At 49.8% G+C, this 27,982-nt stretch overlaps 1 protein-coding gene across 2 annotated transcripts in view; it reads right to left on the bottom strand.

Annotated features, from left to right (window-relative positions):
- Positions 1-229: 229 nt before the first annotated feature.
- LOC110506001 (RNA-binding protein 25) overlaps positions 230-27,982 on the bottom strand; it is a 41,954-nt gene continuing 14,201 nt past the window's right edge. For both annotated transcript variants that reach the window (XM_036962599.1, XM_036962600.1), the window contains exons 9-18: positions 23,644-23,945; positions 22,376-22,487; positions 20,980-21,069; positions 18,915-18,988; positions 17,069-17,219; positions 16,211-16,667; positions 5,698-6,002; positions 4,711-4,809; positions 953-1,000; positions 230-732 (exon numbers count right to left, since the gene is read on the bottom strand). In XM_036962599.1, the coding sequence (XP_036818494.1) occupies positions 640-732; positions 953-1,000; positions 4,711-4,809; positions 5,698-6,002; positions 16,211-16,667; positions 17,069-17,219; positions 18,915-18,988; positions 20,980-21,069; positions 22,376-22,487; positions 23,644-23,945 (1,731 nt within the window). In that variant the 3' untranslated portion in view covers positions 230-639. The remainder of the gene's footprint in view (positions 733-952; positions 1,001-4,710; positions 4,810-5,697; positions 6,003-16,210; positions 16,668-17,068; positions 17,220-18,914; positions 18,989-20,979; positions 21,070-22,375; positions 22,488-23,643; positions 23,946-27,982) is intronic.

The following is a 27,982-nucleotide window of genomic DNA, read 5'->3' as shown; positions in this document are numbered from 1 at the left end:
CAGTCTGCTTTCCAACAGACACTGGGAGACAAATTCACCTTTCAGCAGGACAATAACCAAAAACACAAAGCCAAATCTACACTGGAGTTGCTTCCCAAGACGACATTGAATGTTCCTGAGTGGCCTAGTTACAGTTTTGACTTCAAATTGGCTTGAACATCTATGGCAAGACTTGAAAATGGTTGTCTAGCAATGATCAACAAATCAACTTGACAGAGTTTGAAGATTTTTAAAAAAAGAATAAACGGCAAAATATTGTACAATCGAGGTGTGAAAAGCTCTTAAGAGACTTACCCAGAAAGACACAGCTGTATAGCACAGCCAAAAGGTGTTTCTAACATGTATTGACTCAGGGAAGTTTATACTCATTTAAAAGAGATCTTTTGGGGGGAGCGGTAGAGGGGGTTGGGGGAGTAGAGGGGGGGGGGGGGTTGGGGACTGGTAATAGGCCCATGCTCATAGTCTCAACACCCTAGTGAGTGAGAGGTGTCCGTGTGATCAGTCAAGAGAAATAAAGAGACTTGAGAGCCGGAGGAAAAAAAAAAAAAAAAACTGTCCCTCACAACAGTGGTACTGTAGTAGTACTAGATAGTAGTACTGTAGTAGTACTAGATAGTAGTACTGTAGTAGTACTAGTCTTCATTTCCCCAGACCAATCTTCTTGGCCTCCGTTTCGTAGATCAACAGCCTCCACATTTTAACTATGAACACCTCTGCCTCCTCGTCCAGAACCTGCAGGTACAAAACATCAGTTAGTGGGTCTCCTCTCTTAATAACACACGTTCTAACACCTGTTAGGTCTACTGCACTGTTGACGAGAACAAACTTAAGATTTAGAACGAACTCAAATGTTGGCTTACATTTGATAACATATGAACCGTAAACTGGTTAAGCCTATAAGATTGTTTTTCTATGACCACGTTTTAAAATCATGATCTATTATTTAACTCACCATGGCAACATCATCCAAGATCCCCTGCGGTGTGCCGTGAGACATCACCTGAGGAGACAAGAAGCTGGTGAAACACCGTGGAAGACAACAACACTCACAAAGCCTACTGCAGGGAATACGCCAGAGACAATGGGTCCTCAATACCACCTCCGTGTCCCATCGCTACCCCCGACCGTGTCCCATCGCTACCCCCGACCGTGTCCCATCGCTACCCCCGACCGTGCCCCATCGCTACCCCCGACCGTGTCCCATCGCTACCCCCGACCGTGTCCCATCGCTACCCCCGACCGTGTCCCATCGCTACCCCCGACCGTGTCCCATCGCTACCCCCGACCGTGCCCCATCGCTACCCTCGACCGTGTCCCATCGCTACCCCCGACCGTGCCCCATCGCTACCCCCGACCGTGTCCCATCGCTACCACCGACCGTGTCCCATCGCTACCCCCGACCGTGTCCCATCGCTACCCCCGACCGTGTCCCATCGCTACCCCCGACCGTGTCCCATCGCTACCCCCGACCGTGTCCCATCGCTACCCCCGACCGTGCCCCATCGCTACCCCCGACCGTGTCCCATCGCTACCCCCGACCGTGTCCCATCGCTACCCCCGACCGTGTCCCATCGCTACCCCCGACCGCTACCCCCGACCGTGTCCCATCGCTACCCCCGACCGTGTCCCATCGCTACCCCCGACCGTGTCCCATCGCTACCCCCGACCGTGTCCCATCGCTACCCCCGACCGTGCCCCATCGCTACCCCCGACCGTGTCCCATCGCTACCACCGACCGTGTCCCATCGCTACCCCCGACCGTGTCCCATCGCTACCCCCGACCGTGTCCCATCGCTACCACCGACCGTGTCCCATCGCTACCCCCGACCGTGTCCCATCGCTACCCCCGACCGTGCCCCATCGCTACCCCCGACCGTGCCCCATCGCTACCCCCGACCGTGTCCCATCGCTACCACCGACCGTGTCCCATCGCTACCCCCGACCGTGTCCCATCGCTACCCTCGACCGTGTCCCATCGCTACCCCCGACCGTGCCCCATCGCTACCCCCGACCGTGTCCCATCGCTACCACCGACCGTGTCCCATCGCTACCCCCGACCGTGTCCCATCGCTACCCCCGACCGTGCCCCATCGCTACCCCCGACCGTGCCCCATCGCTACCCTCGACCGTGTCCCATCGCTACCCCCGACCGTGCCCCATCGCTACCCCCGACCGTGTCCCATCGCTACCACCGACCGTGTCCCATCGCTACCCCCGACCGTGTCCCATCGCTACCCTCGACCGTGTCCCATCGCTACCCCCGACCGTGCCCCATCGCTACCCCCGACCGTGTCCCATCGCTACCACCGACCGTGTCCCATCGCTACCCCCGACCGTGTCCCATCGCTACCCCCGACCGTGTCCCATCGCTACCCCCGACCGTGCCCCATCGCTACCCCCGACCGTGCCCCATCGCTACCCCCGACCGTGTCCCATCGCTACCCCCGACCGTGCCCCATCGCTACCCCCGACCGTGTCCCATCGCTACCACCGACCGTGTCCCATCGCTACCCCCGACCGTGTCCCATCGCTACCCCCGACCGTGTCCCATCGCTACACCCGACCGTGTCCCATCGCTACCCCCGACCGTGTCCCATCGCTACCCCCGACCGTGCCCCATCGCTACCCCCGACCGTGTCCCATCGCTACCCCCGACCGTGCCCCATCGCTACCCCCGACCGTGTCCCATCGCTACCCCCGACCGTGTCCCATCGCTACCCCCGACCGCTACCCCCGACCGTGTCCCATCGCTACCCCCGACCGTGTCCCATCGCTACCCCCGACCGTGTCCCATCGCAACCCCAGACCGTGTCCCATCGCTAACCCCGACCGTGTCCCATCGCTACCCCCGACCGTGTCCCATCGCTACCCCCGACCGCTACCCCCGACCGTGTCCCATCGCTACCCCCGACCGTGTCCCATCGCTACCCCCGACCGCGTCCCATCGCTACCCCCGACCGCGTCCCATCGCTACCCCCGACCGCGTCCCATCGCTACCCCCGACCGCGTCCCATCGCTACCTCCGACCGCGTCCCATCGCTACCTCCGACCGCGTCCCATCGCTACCCCCGACCGCGTCCCATCGCTACCCCCGACCGCGTCCCATCGCTACCTCGGACCGTGTCCCATCGCTACCTCCGACCGTGTCCCATCGCTACCCCGACCGTGTCCCATCGCTACCCCCGACTGTGTCCCATCGCAACCCCCGACCGTGTCCCATCGCAACCCCCGACCGTGTCCCATCGCTACCCCCGACCGTGTCCCATCGCTACCCCCGTGTCCCATCGCTACCATCGCTACCCCCGACCGTGTCCCATCGCTACCTCTGTGTCCCATCGCTACCCCCGTGTCCCATCGCTACCATCGCTACCCCCGACCGTGTCCCATCGCTACCTCCGTGTCCCATCGCTACCTCCGTGTCCCATCGCTACCCCCGTGTCCCATCGCTACCCCCGTGTCCCATCGCTACCCCCGTGTCCCATCGCTACCCCCGTGTCCCATCGCTACCCCCGACCGTGTCCCATCGCTACCCCCGTGTCCCATCGCTACCATCGCTACCCCCGACCGTGTCCCATCGCTACCCCCGACCGTGTCCCATCGCTACCCCCGACCGTGTCCCATCGCTACCCCCGACCGTGTCCCATCGCTACCCCCGACCGTGTCCCATCGCTACCCCCGACCGTGTCCCATCGCTACCCCCGACCGTGTCCCATCGCTACCCCCGACCGTGTCCCATCGCTACCCCCGACCGTGTCCCATCGCTACCCCCGACCGTGTCCCATCGCTACCCCCGACCGTGTCCCATCGCTACCCCCGTGTCCCATCGCTACCCCCGTGTCCCATCGCTACCCCCGTGTCCCATCGCTACCCCCGTGTCCCATCGCTACCCCCGTGTCCCATCGCTACCCCCCGTGTCCTATCGCTACCCCCGACCGTGTCCCATCGCTACCCCCGTGTCCCATCGCTACCCCCGACCCGTGTCCCATCGCTACCCCCGACCGTGCCCCATCGCTACCCCCGACCGTGTCCCATCGCTACCTCCGTGGACAATGTGAAGAATGTGAAGAGTGTCCCATCAATGCATTATAACGGCAAGCTTTAAGGTAAAGGAGTAGTTCACCCATTGACAAACATACACTGAGTGTACAAAATATTAGGAACATGCTCTTTCCATGACATAAACTGACCAGGTGAAAGATATGATTCCTTATTGATGTCATGTTTAAGCCTTGAGACAAATTGAGACATGGGTTGTGTTCGTGTGCCATTCAGAGGGTGAACGGGGAAGACAAAATATTTGTGCCTTTGACTGGGGTTTGGTAGTAGGTGCCAGGGCGCACCGGTTTGTGTCAAGAACTGCAACGCTGCTGGGTTTTTCCCCCACTCAACAGTTATTTTCCTGTGTGTATCATCGAGAATGATCAACCCACCCAAAGAACATCCGGTCAACATGGGCCAGCATTTCTGGGGAACACTTTCGACACGTTTTAGAGTCCACGCCCCGACGTTAGGTGTTCCTAATGTTTTGTACACTCAGTGGTAAAGGTACATTGGATTTGTGCCATAAATGCCCCCCCCCCCACGTACGTGTGAACTAAACGAACGCCTTGGGTTGCAGTCATACCTCGTCTATAAACTTCTTACAAGGTAAGATGTCATCCTTCCTCAGACAAATCATTCTCTCTCCCACTCAATCAGTTACCGACTCACCTTCGAACAGACAAAGTCCACTAGCGTAGCTTCCTCCTCTCCGATGTACTCTATAATCTTCTTGTTGATCCAGGGCCTGATGCGGCGCTCCATCAGAGTCTGAGACAGGAAGAAGAACAAGAGGTTTCAGACATCCGGTGATTTACAGAGAACAACTAGTTCTTCCCGCATCGCTTTTCAATTTCCAGTTGACCAAATATGTCAAGAGTAGATTAGGTTGTCCACAGAGGAGCAGGACCCTTGGTCAGTGTGTGTGAACCCTACGGGATGTTTGAATCACTCCTTAACGCTGCAATCGTCACGTTATTACCAACCAGAGCTCTGGGGCCGACCTGCCTCATCATCATCATCATCATCATCAGGGTAGCCTAGTGGTTAGAGCGTTGGACTAGTAACCGAAAGGCTGCAAGTTCAAATCCCCGAGCTGACTGCTCCTGAACAACGCAGTTAACCCACTGTTCCTAGACCAGTTAACCCACTGTTCCTAGACCAGTTAACCCACTGTTCCTAGACCAGTTAACCCACTGTTCCTAGACCAGTTAACCCACTGTTCCTAGACCAGTTAACCCACTGTTCCTAGACCAGTTAACCCACTGTTCCTAGACCAGTTAACCCACTGTTCCTAGACCAGTTAACCCACTGTTCCTAGACCAATTAACCCACTGTTCCTAGACCAGTTAACCCACTGTTCCTAGACCAGTTAACCCACTGTTCCTAGACCAGTTAACCCACTGTTCCTAGACCAGTTAACCCCACTGTTCCTAGACCAGTTAACCCACTGTTCCTAGACCAGTTAACCCCACTGTTCCTAGACCAGTTAACCCACTGTTCCTAGACCAGTTAACCCACTGTTCCTAGACCAGTTAACCCACTGTTCCTAGACCAGTTAACCCACTGTTCCTAGGGCCGTCATTGAAAATAAGAACTTGTTCTGACTTGCCTAGTTAAATAAAAGGTTCAATTTTTTAAAATCCTCCTCCTCCTTACCGAGTCCACAGCAGTCCAGTCCAGAGGGTAGTTAAACAGATCCGGTCTGGCCGTAGGGATCTTCTCAATGAGACTCCTGATGTGTTTCCGTTTCTCCTCTGTGTTTTGTCCTCCCTTCCCTCCGGGTACCTCTGCCCCGTCCAGACCCAAGCTCTTATCATCCTCGCCGTAGTCCAGCGGAACCAGCTTACGTTTACGAGGCGCTTCGTCGGCCTCCTCCTCGCCGAACTTGTTGAAGACGCTGTCGACGTTGGCCAGCTTCTTACGTTTACTCCCAGTGTGGATCTGATGGTTGGGGCTGGCGCCTGGAGACGGAGAGAGAGAGAGACGGGTTATAGAGGGGACGGAGAGAGAGACGGGTTATAGAGGGGAAAGAGAGAGAGAGAGACGGGTTATAGAGGGGACGGAGAGAGAGACGGGTTATAGAGGGGAAAGAGAGAGAGAGAGACGGGTTATAGAGGGGACAGAGAGAGAGAGAGAGACGGGTTATAGAGGGGAAAGAGAGAGAGAGAGAGACGGGTTATAGAGAGGACGGAGAGAGAGAGACGGGTTATAGAGACGGGTTATAGAGGGGACGGAGAGAGAGAGACGGATTATAGAGGGGACGGAGAGAGAGACAGGTTATAGAGGGGACGGAGAGAGAGAGAGAGACGGGTTATAGAGGGGAAAGAGAGAGAGAGAGAGAGACGGGTTATAGAGGGGAAAGAGAGAGAGAGACGGGTTAAAGAGAGGACGGAGAGAGAGAAGGGTTATATAGGGGAAAGAGAGAGAGAGACGGGTTATAGGGGATGGAGAGAGAGAGAGACGGGTTATAGAGGGGAAAGAGAGAGACGGGTTATAGAGGGGACGGAGAGAGAGAGAGAGACAGGTTATAGAGGGGACGGAGAGAGAGAGACGGGTTATAGAGGGGAAAGAGAGAGAGACGGGTTATAGAGGGGAAAGAGAGAGAGACAGGTTATAGAGGGGACGGAGAGAGAGAGAGACGGGTTATAGAGGGGAAAGAGAGAGAGAGAGAGACGGGTTATAGAGGGGAAAGAGAGAGAGAGACGGGTTATAGAGGGGACGGAGAGAGAGACGGGTTATAGAGGGGACGGAGAGAGAGAGACGGGTTATAGAGGGGACGGAGAGAGACAGACGGGTTATAGAGGGGACGGAGAGAGAGAGACGGGTTATAGAGGGGACGGAGAGAGAGACGGGTTATAGAGGGGACGGAGAGAGAGACGGGTTATAGAGGGGACGGAGAGAGAGACGGGTTATAGAGGGGAAAGAGAGAGAGAGAGAGACGGGTTATAGAGAGGACGGAGAGAGAGAGAGAGACAGGTTATAGAGGGGACGGAGAGAGAGAGACGGGTTATAGAGGGGAAAGAGAGAGAGAGAGAGACGGGTTATAGAGAGGACAGAGAGAGAGAGAAAGACGGGTTATAGAGGGGACGGAGAGAGAGAGAGAGAGACGGGTTATAGAGGGGACGGAGAGAGAGAGAGACGGGTTATAGGGGACGGAGAGAGAGAGAGACGGGTTATAGAGGGGAAAGAGAGAGAGAGACGGGTTATAGAGGGGAAAGAGAGAGAGAGACGGGTTATAGGGGACGGAGAGAGAGAGACGGGTTATAGAGGGGAAGAGAGAGAGAGACGGGTTATAGAGGGGAAGAGAGAGAGAGACGGGTTATAGAGGGGACGGAGAGAGAGACGGGTTATAGAGGGGACGGAGAGAGAGACGGGTTATGGAGGGGAAAGAGAGAGAGACGGCGTATAGGGGACGGAGAGAGAGACGGGTTATAGAGGGGAAAGAGAGAGAGAGACGGGTTATAGGGGACGGAGAGAGAGAGACGGGTTATAGAGGGGAAGAGAGAGAGAGAGAGACGGGTTATAGAGGGGAAGAGAGAGAGAGAGAGACGGGTTATAGAGGGGAAGAGAGAGAGAGAGACGGGTTATAGGGGACGGAGAGAGAGACGGGTTATAGATGGGACAGAGAGAGAGAGAGACGGGTTATAGGGGACGGAGAGAGAGAGAGAGACGGGTTATAGAGGGGAAAGAGAGAGACGGGTTATAGAGGGGAAAGAGAGAGAGAGAGAGACAGGTTATAGAGGGGACGGAGAGAGAGAGACAGGTTATAGAGGGGAAAGAGAGAGAGACGGGTTATAGAGGGGACAGAGAGAGAGAGACGGGTTATAGAGGGGACGGAGAGAGAGACGGGTTATAGAGGGGACGGAGAGAGACACGGGTTATAGAGGGGAAAGAGAGAGAGAGACGGGTTATAGGGGACGGAGAGAGAGAGAGATGGGTTATAGGGGAAGGAGAGAGAGACAGGTTATAGAGGGGGAAGGAGAGAGAGACAGGTTATAGAGGGGAAAGAGAGAGAGACGGGTTATAGAGGGGAAAGAGAGAGAGACGGGTTATAGAGGGGAAAGAGAGAGAGACGGGTTATAGAGGGGAAAGAGAGAGAGACGGGTTATAGAGGGGAAAGAGAGAGAGACGGGTTATGGAGGGGAAAGAGAGAGAGACGGGTTATAGGGGACGGAGAGAGAGACGGGTTATAGAGGGGAAAGAGAGAGAGAGACAGGTTATAGGGGACGGAGAGAGAGAGACGGGTTATAGAGGGGAAAGAGAGAGAGAGACGGGTTATAGAGGGGAAGAGAGAGAGAGAGACGGGTTATAGGGGACGGAGAGAGAGAGATGGGTTATAGAGGGGAAAGAGAGAGAGAGACGGGTTATAGAGGGGAAAGAGAGAGAGACGGGTTATAGAGGGGAAAGAGAGAGAGACGGGTTATGGAGGGGAAAGAGAGAGAGACGGGTTATAGGGGACGGAGAGAGAGACGGGTTATAGAGGGGAAAGAGAGAGAGAGACGGGTTATAGGGGACGGAGAGAGAGAGACGGGTTATAGAGGGGAAAGAGAGAGAGAGACGGGTTATAGAGGGGAAGAGAGAGAGAGAGACGGGTTATAGGGGACGGAGAGAGAGACGGGTTATAGATGGGACGGAGAGAGAGAGAGACGGGTTATAGGGGACGGAGAGAGAGAGATGGGTTATAGAGGGGAAAGAGAGAGAGAGACGGGTTATAGAGGGGACGGAGAGAGAGACGGGTTATAGAGGGGACGGAGAGAGACGGGTTATAGGGGACGGAGAGAGAGACAGGTTATAGAGGGGACGGAGAGAGAGAGAGAGAGAGACGGGTTATAGAGGGGAAAGAGAGAGAGAGACGGGTTATAGGGGACGGAGAGAGAGAGAGAGACAGGTTATAGAGGGGACGGAGAGAGAGAGAGAGAGAGAGAGACGGGTTATAGAGGGGAAAGAGAGAGAGAGACGGGTTATAGGGGACGGAGAGAGAGAGAGAGACAGGTTATAGAGGGGACGGAGAGAGAGAGAGACGGGTTATAGAGGGGAAAGAGAGAGAGAGAGACAGGTTATAGAGGGGACGTAGAGAGAGAGAGAGACGGGTTATAGAGGGGACGGAGAGAGAGAGAGAGAGACGCGTTATAGAGGGGACGGAGAGAGAGAGAGAGAGACGGATTATAGAGGGGACGGAGAGAGAGACGGGTTATAGAGGGGACGGAGAGAGAGACGGGTTATAGGGGACGGAGAGAGAGACAGGTTATAGAGAGGACGGAGAGAGAGACGGGTTATAGGGGACGGAGAGAGAGAGAGAGACAGGTTATAGAGGGGACGGAGAGAGAGAGAGAGAGACGGGTTATAGAGGGGACGGAGAGAGAGAGAGACGGGTTATAGAGGGGAAAGAGAGAGAGAGACGGGTTATAGGGGACGGAGAGAGAGAGACGGGTTATAGGGGACGGAGAGAGAGACGGGTTATAGAGAGGACGGAGAGAGAGACGGGTTATAGGGGACGGAGAGAGAGAGAGAGACAGGTTATAGAGGGGACGGAGAGAGAGAGAGAGACGGGTTATAGAGGGGAAAGAGAGAGAGAGACAGGTTATAGGGGACGGAGAGAGAGAGAGAGAGACGGGTTAGAGGGGACGGAGAGAGAGAGAGACAGGTTATAGAGGGGACGTAGAGAGAGAGAGAGACGGGTTATAGAGGGGACGGAGAGAGAGAGAGAGAGACGCGTTATAGAGGGGACGCAGAGAGAGACGGGTTATAGAGGGGACGGAGAGAGAGACGGGTTATAGGGGACGGAGCGAGAGAGAGACGGGTTATAGGGGACGGAGAGAGAGACGGGTTATAGAGAGGACGGAGAGAGAGATGGGTTATAGAGAGGACGGAGAGAGAGACGGGTTATAGGGGACGGAGAGAGAGACGGGTTATAGGGGACGGAGAGAGAGACGGGTTATAGAGGGGAAAGAGAGAGAGACGGGTTATAGAGAGGACGGAGAGAGAGACGGGTTATAGAGAGGACGGAGAGAGAGACGGGTTATAGAGGGGACGGAGAGAGAGAGAGAGAGAGACGCGTTATAGAGGGGACGGAGAGAGAGACGGGTTATAGAGGGGACGGAGAGAGAGACGGGTTATAGAGGGGAAAGAGAGAGAGAGACGGGTTATAGGGGACGGAGAGAGAGAGAGACGGGTTATAGGGGACAGAGAGAGAGACGGGTTATAGAGGGGAAAGAGAGAGAGACGGGTTATAGAGGGGACGGAGAGAGAGACGGGTTATAGAGAGGACGGAGAGAGAGACGGGTTATAGAGAGGACGGAGAGAGAGACGGGTTATAGAGAGGACGGAGAGAGAGACGGGTTATAGAGGGGAACGAGAGAGAGAGAGATGGGTTATAGAGGGGAAAGAGAGAGAGAGACGGGTTATAGGGGACGGAGAGAGAGACGGGTTATAGAGGGGAAAGAGAGAGAGACGGGTTATAGAGGGGACGGAGAGAGAGACGGGTTATAGAGAGGACGGAGAGAGAGACGGGTTATAGAGAGGACGGAGAGAGAGACGGGTTATAGAGGGGAAAGAGAGAGAGAGACGGGTTATAGGGGACGGAGAGAGAGAGAGAAACGGGTTATAGAGGGGAAAGAGAGAGAGAGAGACAGGTTATAGGGGACGGAGAGAGAGACGGGTTATAGAGGGGAAAGAGAGAGAGACGGGTTATAGAGGGGACGGAGAGAGAGACGGGTTATAGAGAGGACGGAGAGAGATGGGTTATAGAGAGGACGGAGAGAGAGACGGGTTATAGAGGGGACGGAGAGAGAGAGAGAGAGACACGTTATAGAGGGGACGGAGAGAGAGACGGGTTATAGAGGGGACGGAGAGAGAGACGGGTTATAGAGGTGAAAGAGAGAGAGAGACGGGTTATAGGGGACGGAGAGAGAGAGAGACGGGTTATAGGGGACGGAGAGAGAGACGGGTTATAGAGGGGACGGAGAGAGAGAGAGAGAGACGCGTTATAGAGGGGACGGAGAGAGAGACGGGTTATAGAGGGGACGGAGAGAGAGACGGGTTATAGAGGGGAAAGAGAGAGAGACGGGTTATAGGGGACGGAGAGAGAGAGAGACGGGTTATAGGGGACAGAGAGAGAGACGGGTTATAAGGGACGGAGAGAGAGACGGGTTATAGGGGACGGAGAGAGAGACGGGTTATAGAGGGGAAAGAGAGAGAGACGGGTTATAGAGGGGACGGAGAGAGAGACGGGTTATAGAGAGGACGGAGAGAGAGACGGGTTATAGAGAGGACGGAGAGAGAGACGGGTTATAGAGAGGACGGAGAGAGAGACGGGTTATAGAGGGGAACGAGAGAGAGAGACGGGTTATAGAGGGGAAAGAGAGAGAGAGACGGGTTATAGGGGACGGAGAGAGAGACGGGTTATAGAGGGGAAAGAGAGAGAGACGGGTTATAGAGGGGACGGAGAGAGAGACGGGTTATAGAGAGGACGGAGAGAGAGACGGGTTATAGAGAGGACGGAGAGAGAGACGGGTTATAGAGGGGAAAGAGAGAGAGAGACGGGTTATAGGGGACGGAGAGAGAGAGAGAAACGGGTTATAGAGGGGAAAGAGAGAGAGAGACAGGTTATAGGGGACGGAGAGAGAGACGGGTTATAGAGGGGAAAGAGAGAGAGACGGGTTATAGAGGGGAAAGAGAGAGAGACGGGTTATAGGGGACGGAGAGAGAGACGGGTTATAGAGGGGAAAGAGAGAGACGGGTTATAGAGGGGACGGAGAGAGAGACGGGTTATAGAGGGGACGGAGAGAGACGGGTTATAGGGGACGGAGAGAGAGACAGGTTATAGAGGGGACGGAGAGAGAGAGAGAGAGAGACGGGTTATAGAGGGGAAAGAGAGAGAGAGACGGGTTATAGGGGACGGAGAGAGAGAGAGAGACGGGTTATAGAGGGGACGGAGAGAGAGAGAGAGAGACGGGTTATAGAGGGGAAAGAGAGAGAGAGACGGGTTATAGGGGACGGAGAGAGAGAGAGAGACAGGTTATAGAGGGGACGGAGAGAGAGAGAGACGGGTTATAGAGGGGAAAGAGAGAGAGAGACGGGTTATAGGGGACGGAGAGAGAGAGAGAGACGGGTTATAGAGGGGACGGAGAGAGAGAGAGACAGGTTATAGAGGGGACGTAGAGAGAGAGAGACGGGTTATAGAGGGGACGGAGAGAGAGAGAGAGAGACGCGTTATAGAGGGTACGGAGAGAGAGAGAGAGAGACGGGTTATAGAGGGGACGGAGAGAGAGACGGGTTATAGAGGGGACGGAGAGAGAGACGGGTTATAGAGGGGAAAGAGAGAGAGAGACGGGTTATAGGGGACGGAGAGAGAGACGGGTTATAGAGAGGACGGGGAGAGAGACGGGTTATAGGGGACGGAGAGAGAGAGAGAGAGAGACAGGTTATAGAGTGGACGGAGAGAGAGAGAGAGACGGGTTATAGAGGGGAAAGAGAGAGAGAGACAGGTTATAGGGGACGGAGAGAGAGAGAGAGAGACGGGTTATAGAGGGGACGGAGAGAGAGAGAGAGAGAGACGCGTTATAGAGGGGACGCAGAGAGAGACGGGTTATAGAGGGGACGGAGAGAGAGACGGGTTATAGGGGACGGAGCGAGAGAGAGACGGGTTATAGGGGACGGAGAGAGAGACGGGTTATAGAGGGGAAAGAGAGAGAGACGGGTTATAGAGAGGACGGAGAGAGAGACGGGTTATAGAGAGGACGGAGAGAGAGACGGGTTATAGAGGGGACGGAGAGAGAGAGAGAGAGAGACGCGTTATAGAGGGGACGGAGAGAGAGACGGGTTATAGAGGGGAAAGAGAGAGAGACGGGTTATAGAGAGGACGGAGAGAGAGACGGGTTATAGAGAGGACGGAGAGAGAGACGGGTTATAGAGGGCACGGAGAGAGAGAGAGAGAGAGACGCGTTATAGAGGGGACGGAGAGAGAGACGGGTTATAGAGGGGACGGAGAGAGAGACGGGTTATAGAGGGGAAAGAGAGAGAGAGACGGGTTATAGGGGACGGAGAGAGAGAGAGAGAGACAGGTTATAGAGGGGACGGAGAGAGAGACGGGTTATAGAGGGGACGGAGAGAGAGACAGGTTATAGAGGGGACGGAGAGAGAGACAGGTTATAGAGGGGACGGAGAGAGAGACGGGTTATAGAGGGGACGGAGAGAGAGAGACAGGTTATAGAGGGGACGGAGAGAGAGAGACGGGTTATAGAGGGGACGGAGAGAGAGAGACGGGTTATAGAGGGGACGGAGAGAGAGGCAGGTTAGAGGGGACGGAGAGAGAGAGAGAGAGAGACGGGTTATAGAGGGGACGGAGAGAGAGAGAGACGGGTTATAGAGGGGACGGAGAGAGAGACAGGTTATAGAGGGGATGGAGAGAGAGAGACGGGTTATAGTGGGGACGGAGAGAGAGAGACGGGTTATAGTGGGGACGGAGAGAGAGACGGGTTATAGTGGGGACGGAGAGAGAGAGAAAGACATGTTATAGTGGGGACGGAGAGAGAGAGAAAGACAGGTTATAGTGGGGACGGAGAGAGAGACGGGTTATAGTGGGGACGGAGAGAGAGACGGGTTATAGTGGGGACGGAGAGAGAGAGAAAGACAGGTTATAGTGGGGACGGAGAGAGAGAGAGAGACGGGTTATAGTGGGGACGGAGAGAGAGAGACGGGTTATAGTGGGGACGGAGAGAGAGAGAGACGGGTTATAGTGGGGACGGAGAGAGAGAGAGAGACGGGTTATAGTGGGGACGGAGAGAGAGAGACGGGTTATAGTGGGGACGGAGAGAGAGAGACAGGTTATAGAGGGGACGGAGAGAGAGAGACGGGTTATAGAGGGGACGGAGAGAGAGACGGGTTATAGAGGGGACGGAGAGAGAGAGAGAGAGACGGGTTATAGAGGGGACGGAGAGAGAGACAGGTTATAGAGGGGACGGAGAGAGAGAGACGGGTTATAGAGGGGACGAGAGAGAGACGGGTTATAGAGGGGACGGAGAGAGAGAGAGAGACGGGTTATAGAGGGGACGGAGAGAGAGAGAGAGACGGGTTATAGAGGGGACGGAGAGAGAGAGACGGGTTATAGAGGGGACGGAGAGAGAGACGGGTTATAGAGGGGACAGAGAGAGAGAGAGATGGGTTATAGAGGGGACGGAGAGAGAGAGAGAGACGGGTTATAGAGGGGACGGAGAGAGAGAGACGGGTTGGTGGGTTACAGTGGGTTATAGAGATTTGAGGGTCAAAGCTAGAGGGTCATACACTGACTAGACCGGGAGCGCGTGTATTCCATCACACGCATGTTGAAATATCAAAACCAACTCTGAACCAACTATATTAATTTGGGGACAGGTCGAAAAGCATTAAACATCAATGGACATTTAGCGAGCTAGCTTGCAGTCACTAGCTAATTTGTCCTGTTTAGCTAGCTTGCAGTCGCTAGCTATTTCGTCCTGTTTAGCTAGCTTGCAGTCGCTAGCTATTTCGTCCTGTTTAGCTAGCTTGCAGTCGCTAGCTATTTCGTCCTGTTTAGCTAGCTTGCAGTCGCTAGCTACTTCGTCCTGTTTAGCTAGCTTGCAGTCGCTAGCTACTTCGTCCTGTTTAGCTAGCTTGCAGTCGCTAGCTACTTCGTCCTGTTTAGCTAGCTTGCAGTCGCTAGCTATTTCGTCCTGTTTAGCTAGCTTGCAGTCGCTAGCTACTTCGTCCTGTTTAGCTAGCTTGCAGTCGCTAGCTACTTCGTCCTGTTTAGCTAGCTTGCAGTCGCTAGCTATTTCGTCCTGTTTAGCTAGCTTGCAGTCGCTAGCTACTTCGTCCTATTTAGCTAGCTTGCAGTCGCTAGCTACTTCGTCCAATTTAGCTAGCTTGCAGTCGCTAGCTAATTTGTCCTATTTAGCTAGCTTGCAGTCGCTAGCTAATTTGTCCTATTTAGCTAGCTTGCAGTCGCTAGCTAATTTGTCCTATTTAGCTAGCTTGCTGTCGCTAGCTAATTTGTCCTATTTAGCTAGCTTGCTGTCGCTAGCTAATTTGTCCTATTTAGCTAGCTTGCTGTCACTAGCTAATTTGTCCTATTTAGCTAGCTTGCTGTCGCTAGCTAATTTGTCCTATTTAGCTACGCAGACGCTCGTTGCCGTCAGCAGTGTGGGTGCAATGATTGAAATAACGCGTATGCTTACTTTTATTTTGTTACGCGAGCGGTGTGGTCAGCACGTTAGACTGAGAGACGACGATGACGATTTAACCAGTTTGAGGCTGAGGCCAATCTTGTTCTAACTAGTTCAATCTAGTTTTAACTCACCCAGTTTGAGGCTGAGGCCAATCTTGTTCTAACTAGTTCGATCTAGTTTTAACTCACCCAGTTTGAGGCTGAGGCCAATCTTGTTCTAACTAGTTCGATCTAGTTTTAATTCACCCAGTTTGAGGCTGAGGCCAATCTTGTTCTAACTAGTTCAATCTAGTTTTAACTCACCCAGTTTGAGGCTGAGGCCAATCTTGTTCTAACTAGTTCAATCTAGTTTTAATTCACCCAGTTTGAGGCTGAGGCCAATCTTGTTCTAACTAGTTCAATCTAGTTTTAATTCACCCAGTTTGAGGCTGAGGCCAATCTTGTTCTAACTAGTTCAATCTAGTTTTAACTCACCCAGTTTGAGGCTGAGGCCAATCTTGTTCTAACTAGTTCAATCTAGTTTTAACTCACCCAGTTTGAGGCTGAGGCCAATCTTGTTCTAACTAGTTCAATCTAGTTTTAACTCACCCAGTTTGAGGCTGAGGCCAATCTTGTTCTAACTAGTTCAATCTAGTTTTAACTCACCCAGTTTGAGGCTGAGGCCAATCTTGTTCTAACTAGTTCAATCTAGTTTTAACTCACCCAGTTTGAGGCTGAGGCCAATCTTGTTCTAACTAGTTCAATCTAGTTTTAACTCACCCAGTTTGAGGCTGAGGCCAATCTTGTTCTAACTAGTTCAATCTAGTTTTAACTCACCCAGTTTGAGGCTGAGGCCAATCTTGTTCTAACTAGTTCAATCTAGTTTTAACTCACCCAGTTTGAGGCTGAGGCCAATCTTGTTCTAACTAGTTCAATCTAGTTTTAATTCACCCAGTTTGAGGCTGAGGCCAATCTTGTTCTAACTAGTTCAATCTAGTTTTAACTCACCCAGTTTGAGGCTGAGGCCAATCTTGGGATGCTGTTCTTCAGTGGGCCGGGCTTCAGGAGAATTTTCATGAGGGATGATGATGCCGCACGGAGACTCGTTGCCGGGGGAGTTGGGTGTGGCGCCGCCGCTGCCCGACGACACCGAGGGGGCCGATGTTATTGGCCGCATCGTGGGCTTCAGGTTTGGGTTTGGCCTGGCATCTGATGAGTCCTCCCGGTCACAATCATCAAGCTCCTCCCCTTCCTCCAAGTCATCGTCTGATTGGGGTTGAAGGTGCTGGAGAGAAGGCCTGTCTGCTCCTCTCCTGTCCCTGTGGTGCTCCCTCTCTCGGTGCTCCCTCTCCCGGTGCTCCCTCTCCCGGTGCTCCCTGTCCCGGTTTGGTTTCTCCTGCTGCACCTCCTCCTCTGGCACCGGCTTCACTGGGGGCTGCCGCCTCCGCTCTGCCTCCTCCTCCATCTTGGATTCAAATCAAATGTATTTAAAAGTGCATTTATACAAAAAAAGTCAACACACTAAAATAAAAATATATGAAAAATATGTGCATTGTCGATTCATGTTGATTCATGTTGATTCATGTTGATTCATGTTCATTGTCCCTATTTGACAGGGTACAATGCACATTGCTCATGTCTGTTGATGTGCCAGTTAGCCAGCTGACAGACGGCAGGGTTGTGTTCAGGAGGGAGGAAATGGTTGGAAACTGGAAGGTACAACCTGAACTTGAACAATAACAACACAGAGTTGACAGACAGAGACAGACAAACAGCAATAGAGCCAGACGGTCAGCCAGACAGACAGATGGCCAGACAGACGTTCCAGACAGACAGCAATAGAGCCAGACAGACGGCCAGACATACCCTCTGCAGCTCGGCCTCAGGGTCTGGGTGTCCCTCAGCTAACAGTCTCTGTCTGATCTGATCATGCTCCTCCTTCTCCCGCTTCCTGTCTCTCTCATCCAGCTCCGTCTCCTTCTCACGGTCTCTCAGACGCTTCTGTAAAGCACTACCCCTGGAGGGAGAGAGAGGAAGGCCGGTCAGTCATACAGCATGAAAGGATACTTCAGGATTTTGGCCCTACTTCCTCAGAGAGAGAGATGAGGCCCTTTATCTACTTCCCCAGAGAGAGATAAACTGATGGATACCATTTCTGCATCCAGCATAAAGGAAGTTGGAGTTACTTTCACGAGCCAAATGCCTACCAGCGTTAGCGCAATGACTGAAAGTCTATGGTATCTGCTAGCAGTTAGCTTAGACCTTCAGTCATTGCGCTTAACACGCTAGTTAGCAATTGCGCTAACAATGTAGGGGTTAATATTAGGTCCCCAACAAGGACAATTGTGTTATAAAAGGTATGTCCTCACCTGTAGTATTTCAGGTCATCTCTGTGTTATAAAAGGTATGTCCTCACCTGTAGTATATCAGGTCATCTCTGTGTTATAAAGGTGTGTCCTCACCTGTAGTATTTCAGGTCATCTCTGTGTTATAAAAGGTGTGTCCTCACCTGTAGTATATCAGGTCATCTCTGTGTTATAAAAGGTGTGTCCTCACCTGTAGTATATCAGGTCATTTCTGTGTTATAAAGGTGTGTCCTCACCTGTAGTATTTCAGGTAATCTCTGTGTTATAAAAGGTGTGTCCTCACCTGTAGTATATCAGGTCATCTCTGTGTTATAAAAGGTGTGTCCTCACCTGTAGTATATCAGGTCATCTCTGTGTTATAAAGGTGTGTCCTCACCTGTAGTATTTCAGGTCGTCTCTGTGTTATAAAAGGTGTGTCCTCACCTGTAGTATATCAGGTCATCTCTGTGTTATAAAAGGTGTGTCCTCACCTGTAGTATATCAGGTCATCTCTGTGTTATAAAGGTGTGTCCTCACCTGTAGTATATCAGGTCATCTCTGTGTTATAAAGGTGTGTCCTCACCTGTAGTATTTCAGGTAATCTCTGTGTTATAAAAGGTGTGTCCTCACCTGTAGTATATCAGGTCATCTCTGTGTTATAAAAGGTGTGTCCTCACCTGTAGTATATCAGGTCATCTCTGTGTTATAAAGGTGTGTCCTCACCTGTAGTATTTCAGGTCGTCTCTGTGTTATAAAAGGTGTGTCCTCACCTGTAGTATATCAGGTCATCTCTGTGTTATAAAAGGTGTGTCCTCACCTGTAGTATATCAGGTCATCTCTGTGTTATAAAGGTGTGTCCTCACCTGTAGTATTTCAGGTCGTCTCTGTGTTATAAAAGGTGTGTCCTCACCTGTAGTATATCAGGTCATCTCTGTGTTATAAAAGGTGTGTCCTCACCTGTAGTATTTCAGGTCGTCTGTGTTATAAAAGGTGTGTCCTCACCTGTAGTATATCAGGTCGTCTGTGTTATAAAGGTGTGTCCTCACCTGTAGTATATCAGGTCATCTCTGTGTTATAAAAGGTGTGTCCTCACCTGTAGTATATCAGGTCATCTCTGTGTAATAAAGGTGTGTCCTCACCTGTAGTATATCAGGTCATCTCTGTGTTATAAAGGTGTGTCCTCACCTGTAGTATATCAGGTCATCTCTGTGTTATAAAAGGTGTGTCCTCACCTGTAGTATATCAGGTCATCTCTGTGTAATAAAGGTGTGTCCTCACCTGTAGTATTTCAGGTCGTCTGTGTTATAAAGGTGTGTCCTCACCTGTAGTATTTCAGGTCGTCTGTGTTATAAAAGGTGTGTCCTCACCTGTAGTATTTCAGGTCGTCTTTGTCATCGTCATAATCTTCCAGGAACTCTTTCAGGCGCTTGCCTTCTTTGGTCTGAAGAAGAACAAATGATTGCATACATTTAGCTTCCATGAGGTAAATGACGCATTCAAACGGCTAATATTATAGATGGTGTAAAGGCTTGTCTCCCATATGAATCTTCTCTTCGTGCCAGACTGGGTTCAAATGTCTTCTGTATTTATATGTACATAGAATACCTACTCATTCCAGGATTTATTTGTTTCTTTCTACATTGTAGAATACTAGTGAAGACATCAAAACTATGAAATAACAATTATGGAATCATGTAGTAACCAAAAAAAGTGTTAAAAATCGGTGTAAATCTGTCCTTTGGTATGATGAGTCCAAATTGGAGATTTTTGGTTCCAACCGCCATGTCTTTGTGAGACGCAGTATGGGTGAACGGATGATCTCCGCGTGTGTATTTCCCACTGTGAAGCATGGAGGAGGTGGTGTGATGGTGCTTAGCTGGTGACACTGTCTGTGATTTAGTTGGAATTCAAGGCACACTTATCCAGTATTACTATCACAGTATTCTGCAGCGATACGCCATCCCGCCTGGTTTGGACTTAGTGGGACTATCATTTGTTTTTCAACAGCACGATGACCCAACACACCTCCAGGTTATGCAAAGGATATTTTACCTAGGAGGAGAGTGATGGAGTGCTGCATCAGATGACCTGGCCTCCACAATCACCTGGCCTCAACCCAATTGAGATGGTTTGGGATGAGTTGGACCGCAGAGTGAAGGAAAAGCAGCCAACAAGTGCTCAGCATATGTGGGAACTCCTTCAAGACCGTTGGAAAACCATTCCAGGTGAAGCTGGTTGAGATAATGCCAAGAGTGTGCAAAGCTGTCATCAAGGCAAAAGGGTGGCTATTTGAAGAATCTCAAATTTAAAATATAATTTTGATTTGTTTAACACTTTTTTTGGTTACTACATGATTCCATATGTGTTATTTCATATGTTTTGATGTCTTCCCTATTATTCTACAATGTAGAAAATAGTCAAAATAAAGAAAAATCCTTGAATGAGTAGGTGTTCTAAAACTTTTCACCAGTATTGTATGTATGTACATTATTGTACTGCTCTAGGGATATAATTATTGTTTGGATAAACTTATTTACTATTATGTATTGATATTTTACCTTACATTTTTTCACTCTTATGCGATGCGCAATGCAGAGAACATTAGAAGAAGAATGATCATTGAATTACCACAGTGAATTATTGTTATATTTGTGTATATGTCAATTAATCCTTTAAGGGATCGGTTGACAATTGGCAATTTGACACAAAAATAAAATAAAAATATATATTTTTAAAAATATATATATATTTTTTTAAACGTTAAAACGTTTAAAATTGTAACTGCATCTGGGAAAAGGGGTTGTTTTTCATTAAGAATCCCTCCTGTTCTCCACTCATTACCTGTATTAACTACACCTGTCAACCTAGTCAGTTGTACAACTGAATGCATTCAACTGAAATGTGTCTTCCGCATTTAACCTCTCTGAATCAGAGAGGTGCGGGGGGCTGCCATTATCGACATCCACGTCGTCGGCGCCCGGGGAACAGTGGGTTAACTGCCTTGTTCAGTGGCAGAACGACAGATTTTCAACAACTAGATTCGGCCACGGGACGATCTTTTGTTTAGTGGATGGTCAGGGGGGCCGGAACATCATTACACATAATTAGTAGACCGCAAGAAACCCAAACAATTACTTGACTAAAACAGAATCATTTCAAAACTTGCTTACATTTCTATATGATCACACACACACACACACACACACTACATTACATTACATTACATTACATACATCTATTATACATTATATTATGCGTGGGAATAGCTTGGAACAGATTAACAACTAAATCACTTGGAGCTGATTTGCTGGTGTTTTCAGTTCTTTTGTCCAACAATAAATAAATAGACATTTATTTATTTATTATCAAAAACTTGGGGGGGGGGCAAAGAAAATCACCCGCGGGCCCAATCAGGCCCCGGATGTCTACTACCATCTCACGCCGTCTCTCGTCCTCTCGTTGGTTCTCTTTGTCGTAGTCCCGAGTCTTCTTCCTCTCTCTCATCTCCCAGTTCTTCAGACGCTGAAACAAGAGGAGCAACAGCCAATCAGCATCCCTGAATCAAAACAGGCCTGATATAAAACACAGTTAGAATGCTGTTTCAGCCAATCAGCATCTTTTCATAATGTACATACACATAGACAGGTGTTATATTGAGTTCTCTTACGACAGAGCCAGTATGAACACAGTGCCCGAGTCCCAAAAGACACCCTACACAGTGCACCAGGGCCTTTCGGGCTCAGGACAAAAGTAGTGCACTAGAAAACCATTGCAAAATACTGTGGTGCACTATATAGAGAATAGGGTGTCATTTGGGACACATATACTAAGTGCCTTAGGCCTGAGAGAAAGAGTAGTCAGACTGGCTGTGAATGGTTTTCTAATGATCAATTAGCCTTATAAAATGATAAACTTGGATTAATTTGCTAATACAACGTTCCATTGGAACACAGGACTGATATTCCATAATAAATCTGCCGTTTCCAGCTACAATAGTAATTTACAACATTAACAATGCCTACACAGTATTTCTGATCAATTTTATGTTATTTTAAAAATGGACAAAAAAAAAAAGATGTGCTTTTCTTTCAAAAACAAAGACATTTCCAAGTGACCCCAAACGTTTAGATCAGTAGTGTACATACAAACAATCCTGCATACAAACATACATTTCTATTGTTTTACTTGCTATATTGTATTTACTTTGCCACCATGGCCTTTTTTTGCCTTTACCTCCCTTATCTCACCTCATTTGCTCACATCGTATATAAACTTGTTTCTACTGTATTATTGACTGTATGTTTGTTTTACTCCATGTGTAACTCTGTGTCGTTGTTTGTGTCGAACTGCTTTGCTTTATCTTGGCCAGGTCGCAATTGTAAATTAGAAGTTGTTCTCAACTAGCCTACCTGGTTAAATAAAGGTGTTCTCAACTAGCCTACCTGGTTAAATAAAGGTGTTCTCAACTAGCCTACCTGGTTAAATAAAGGTGTTCTCAACTAGCCTACCTGGTTAAATAAAGGTGTTCTCAACTAGCCTACCTGGTTAAATAAAGGTGTTCTCAACTAGCCTACCTGGTTAAATAAAGGTGAAATATATAAAATAATTAATTAAATAAAGGTGAAATAAATAAAATACAAACAAACATACAAACAAACATACAAACAGACCTGTTGCGTTACAAGGATGCCCAAGTTTGTGGACTTGTGCAGCTACACAGGATTTACCATTCTTCCGTAGCTAATGTAGTTCTTGTGTTGTGTACTTGCGTAGGGTATAAATTCAGGCTTTAAACCTCGTCAAACATGGGACTACATGTCAAACTTACTTCCTGGTAGGCAGTCTCCTTGTCCCTCATCTTCCTCTCCAGTTTCCTGCGTTCGTACGCCTCCTCCTGATCCTCCTCGCGGTCGTGTTTCTTCTCATCGCGGCTCCGTTCTCTACAGGAAGAGACGTGAGTTCAAACACTCGCCACTTAAGTGTTTCAGAACAAGAGTGCTGATCTAGGATGTGTCCATACAGTCTTATTCATTCTGATCTAGGATCTGTCCATGTAGTCTTATTCATTCTGATCTAGGATCTGTCCATATAATCTTATTCATTCTGATCTAGGATCTGTCCATATAGTCTTATTCATTATGATCTAGGATCTGTCCATATAATCTTATTCATTCTGATCTAGGATCTGTCCATATAGTCTTATTCATTCTGATCTAGGATCTGTCCATACAGTCTTATTCATTCTGATCTAGGATCTGTCCATACAGTCTTATTCATTCTGATCTAGGATCTGTCCATATAGTCTTATTCATTCTGATCTAGGATCTGTCCATATAGTCTTATTCATTCTGATCTAGGATCTGTCCATATAATCTTATTCATTCTGATCTAGGATCTGTCCATATAGTCTTATTCATTCTGATCTAGGATCTGTCCATATAGTCTTATTCATTCTGATCTAGGATCTGTCCATATAATCTTATTCATTCTGATCTAGAATCTGTCCATATAATCTTATTCATTATGATCTAAAAGGCAACACTGATCCTAGATCAGCACTCCTACTCTGACTACTCGGAGATGCTTTATGAATACGGGCCCAGATGTTTGTATAACACTACCCCTGGGAGGGAGACGGGGGAGGGAGAGGGGGGAGGCCAGTCAGTCATGCAGCGTTAACCTCATACCAACCTGTTTCAGCGTTAACCTCATACCAACCTGTTTCAGCGTTAACCTCATACCAACCTGAATCTGCGTTAACCTCATACCAACCTGAATCTGCGTTAACATCATACCAACCTGTTTCAGCGTTAACCTCATACCAACCTGTTTCAGCGTTAACCTCATACCAACCTGTTTCAGCGTTAACCTCATACCAACCTGTTTCAGCGTTAACCTCATACCAACCTGTTTCAGCGTTAACCTCATACCAACCTGTTTCAGCGTTAACCTCATACCAACCTGTTTCAGCGTTAACCTCATACCAACCTGTTTCAGCTTTAACCTCATACCAACCTGTTTCAGCGTTAACCTCATACCAACCTGTTTCAGCTTTAACCTCATACCAACCTGAATCTGCGTTAACCTCGTACCAACCTGGATCTACTGCGGTCTATGCTGACTTCTCGACTCCTCTCCTTCACGCGCTCCCTCTCTCCTCTGTCTCCCCTCTCCCTCTCCCTCGTCCGTTCACGGTCCCGATCGATGCGTTCTCGATCCCGGTCCCGCTCTCTCTCCTTGTTGTTGTTGTCGTTTCGTTCCTTCTCCTTCTCTCTCTCCTTCTCCCTCTCGCGGTCCCGGCGCTCCCTCTCTCGCTCCCTCTCTTTGTCCCTCTCCCTCCTGTCCTTATCGATCTCTTGCCGTTCCTGCTCTTTCTTTCCCTTCTCCTCCTCCAGTTTCTACGGGAAGAAGAGGAGTATCCTGTGTTATCACTCTACCGTTGTATTCAACCACGGACAACAGTTTCTACAGGAAGAAGGAATACATTGTTAGTCACTCTGCTGTGCCGGAAAAGATGGCTGCCGTTTTACTGGCTCCTAACCAATTGCAATTTTTTTTTTTTCACGTTGTTTGTAACTTATTTTGTACATAATGTTTCTGCTACTGTCTCTTTTGACCGAAAACAGCTTCTGGAAATATCAGAACACCGATTTACTCACCTCGAACTGGACATAGATTTTTTTTTTCTTTTAACGAGCCGGACATGAAGGAAATCCCTGTCATTCGCATGAAGAGAAGATGTCGATACAGGGGACGGAGGTCCGGGTGCCTTGGCGAGTAGGTAACCCGCCTCTACCATCCATCCTATTGGCCAACGTGCAATCACTGGAGAATAAACTGGACGAGCTCCGTTCAAGACTATCAACCTACCAACCGGACATTAAAAACTGTAATATCTTATGTTTCACCTAGTCTTGGCTGAACGACGACATGGATAATATACAGTTGTCTGGGTTTATGCTGCATAGGCAAGATAAAACAGCTGCCTCCGGTAAGACAAAGGGTGGCGGTCTGTGTCTATTGGTCAATAACAGCTGGTGTGCGAAATCAAATATTAAGGAACTCAAGGTTTTGCTCATCTCAGGTAGAGTATCTCACGATAAAATGTAAATCACACTATTTACCAAGAGAGTTTAGCATCTATATTTTTCGTAGCTGTCTATTTACCACCACAGACCGATGCAGGCACTAAGACTGCACTCAACCAACTGTATAAAGCCGAAAGCAAACAAGAAAATGCTCATCCAGAGGTGGCGCTCCTAGTGGCCGGGGACATTAATGCAGGGAAACTTAAATCAGTTTCACCTAATTTCTACCAGCATGTAAAATGTGCAACTAGAGGTAAAAAAACTCTAGACCACCTTTACTCCACACACAGAGACGTGTACAAAGCTCTCCCTCGCTCTCCATTGGGAAAATCTGACCACAATTCTATCCTCCCGATTCCTGCTTACAAGATAAAACTAAAGCAGGAAGCACCAGTGACTCGGTCAATACGGAAGTGGTCAGATGACGCAGATGCAAAGTTACAGGACAGTTTTGCGAGCACAGACTGGAATATGTTCCGGGACTCATCCGATGGCATTGAGGAGTATACCACATCAGTCACCGGCTTCCTCAATAAGTGCATCGATGACATTGTCCCTACGGTGACTGTACGTACCAACCAGAAGCCATGGATTTACAGGCAGCACACGCACTGAGCTCAAGGCTAGAGCTGCTGCTTTCAAGGAGCGTGAGACTAATCCGGACACTTATAAGAAATCCCGCTATGCCTGCCGACGAACCATTAAACATGCAAAGTGTAAATACAGGACTGAGATTGAATCCTATGTGGGAGGGCTTGCAAAGTAAAGTATTACAGACTACAAAGGGAAGCCCATCCGCGAGCTGCCCAGTGACAAGCCTACCAGACGAGCTAAATGACTTCTATGCGCGCTTCGAAGCAAACAACACTGAAGCATGCATGAGAGCACCAGCTGTTCCGGATGACTAGGTGATCACACTCGCCGTAATCGATGTGAGTAAGACCTTTATACAGGTCAACATTCACAAGGCCACAGGGCCAGACGGAATACCAGGACGTGTACTCCGAGCATGCGCTGACCAACTTGCAAGTGTGTTCACTGACATTTTCAACCTGTCCCTGGCCGAGTCCGTAATACCCACATATTTCACACAGACCACCATAGTTAGGTAGGTTCTTGGGCACAGGGACTGACTACCGACACGTAGCACTCACATCTGTAGCCATGAAGTGCTTTGAAAGGCTGGTCATGGCTCACAACACCATCATCCCAGAAACCTTAGACCTATTCCAATTTGCATATCGCCCCAACACATCCACAGATGATGCAAAATCTATTGCACCCCACAAAGCCCTTTCCCATATGGACAAAAGTAACCTACGTGAGAATGCTATTCATTGACTACTGCTCAGCACTCAACAACATAGTTCTCACAAAGCTCATCACTAAGGACCCTGGGACTAAACATCCCCTCCTCTCTGCAACTGGTTCCTGGTAAGGGTAGGCAACATCACATCTGTCACACTGATTCTCAACACGGGGGCCCCCCAGGGTTGTGTTCTTTGTCCCTTCCTGTACACCCTGTTCACCCATGACTGCATGAACAAGCACGACTCCAACCCCATCATTAAGTTTGCCGATGACACAATAGAGGTAGGTCTGATCACCGACAACGAGACAGCCTATAGGGAGGAGGTCAGAGACCTGGAAGTGTGGTGCAAGGACGACAACTTCTCCCTCAAAGTGATCTTGATAAAGGAGATGATTGTGGACTACAGGAAAAGGAGGACCGAGAACACCATCATTCTCATCGTCGGGGCTGCAGTGGAGCAGGTTGAGAGCTTCAAGTTCCTTGGTGTCCACATCATCAACACAGTCATGAAGAGGACACGACAACGCTTATTCCCCCTCAGGAGACTGAAAAGATTTGGCATGGATCCTCAAAAAGTTCTACAGCGGCACCATTGAGAGCATGCAGACTGGTTGCATCACCGTCTGGTATGGCAACTGCTCGGCCTCCGACCGCAAAGCTCTACAGAGGGTAGTGCGTACGGCCCAGTACATCACTGTGGCCAAGCTTCCTGCCATCCAGGACCTCTATACCAGGCGGTGTCAGAGGAAGACCCTAAAAATTGCCAAAGATTCCAACCGCCCTAGTCATAGACTGTTCTCTCTGCTACCGCACGGCAAGCGGTACCGGAGTGCAAGTCTAGGTCCAAAAGTCTTCTTAACAGCTTCTACCTCCAAGCCATAAGACTGCTGAACAGCTAATCAAATGGCCCCCGGACAATTTGCATTGCCCCCCCCCTCCCAATGTTTTACGCTGCTGCTACTCGCTGTTTATTATCGATAGTCACTTTATCCCGACCTACATATACACTACCTTTCAAAAGTTTGGGGTCACTTAGAAATGTCCTTGTTTTTGAAAGAAATGCAAAAAAAATTGTCCATTGAAATGTGTGTGTGTGTGTGTGCGCAGAGTCCAGTGTGTGTGTGTGTGTGTGTGTGTGTGTGTGTGTGTGTGTGTGTGTATATAGAGTCCAGTGTGTGTGTGTGTATATATATATATAGAGTCCAGTGTATGTCTATGACTTGGGTGGCTGGAGTTGGACAATATTTTGGGGCCTTCCTCTGACACTGGTATAGAGGTCCTGGATGGCAGGGAGCTTGGCCCCAGTGATGTACTGGGCCCTACTCACCACCCTCTGTAGCGCCTTGCCTTCGGGTGCCTTGCAGTTACCATACCAAGTGGTGATGCAGACAGTCAAGACGATGCTGTAGAACTTTGAGGATCTGAGGGCCAATGCCAAATATTTTCAGCGTCAGGGGGAAGAGGTGCTGGTGTGCCCTCTTTACAGCTGTCTGGGTGTGTGTGGACCATGTGAATGCCTTAGGAACACTCAACTGTGGACACTGAGGAACTCTCAACCCGCTCAACTCATCCTATATGTCCATCATCAGCTGCTTTGTCTTGCTGACGTTGAGGGAGAGGTTGTAGTCCTGGTCTCTGACCTCCTCCCTATAGGCTCCCTCATTGTTGTCGGTGATCAGTCCTACCACCATTGTGTCGTCAGCAAACTGCAAAATGACGGTGCTGGGAGTCGTGCGCGGCCTTGCAGTCTTGGGTGAACTGGGAGTACAGGAAGGGACTAAGCACCCAACCCTGAGGGGGCCCCGTGTTGATGGTCAGTGTGGCGGATGTGTTGTTACCTACCCTCGCAACCTGGGGGCTGCTCTACAGGAAGTCCAGGATCCAGTTGCAGACGGAGATGTGCAGTCCACAGGGTCCTGAGCTTGGTGATTAGCTTGGAAGGGACTACGGTGTTGAATGCTGAGCTGTAGTCAATGTACAGCATTCTTACATAGGTATTCCTTTTGTCCAGGTGGGTGAGGGCAGTGTGGATGGA

This window comes from Oncorhynchus mykiss, chromosome 25 (genome assembly GCF_013265735.2).
Source record: "Oncorhynchus mykiss isolate Arlee chromosome 25, USDA_OmykA_1.1, whole genome shotgun sequence".
Taxonomy (NCBI): Eukaryota; Metazoa; Chordata; class Actinopteri; order Salmoniformes; family Salmonidae; genus Oncorhynchus; species Oncorhynchus mykiss.
The sequence above is the reverse complement of the archived record's forward strand: the minus strand, read 5'-3'. Positions and strand labels throughout refer to the sequence as shown.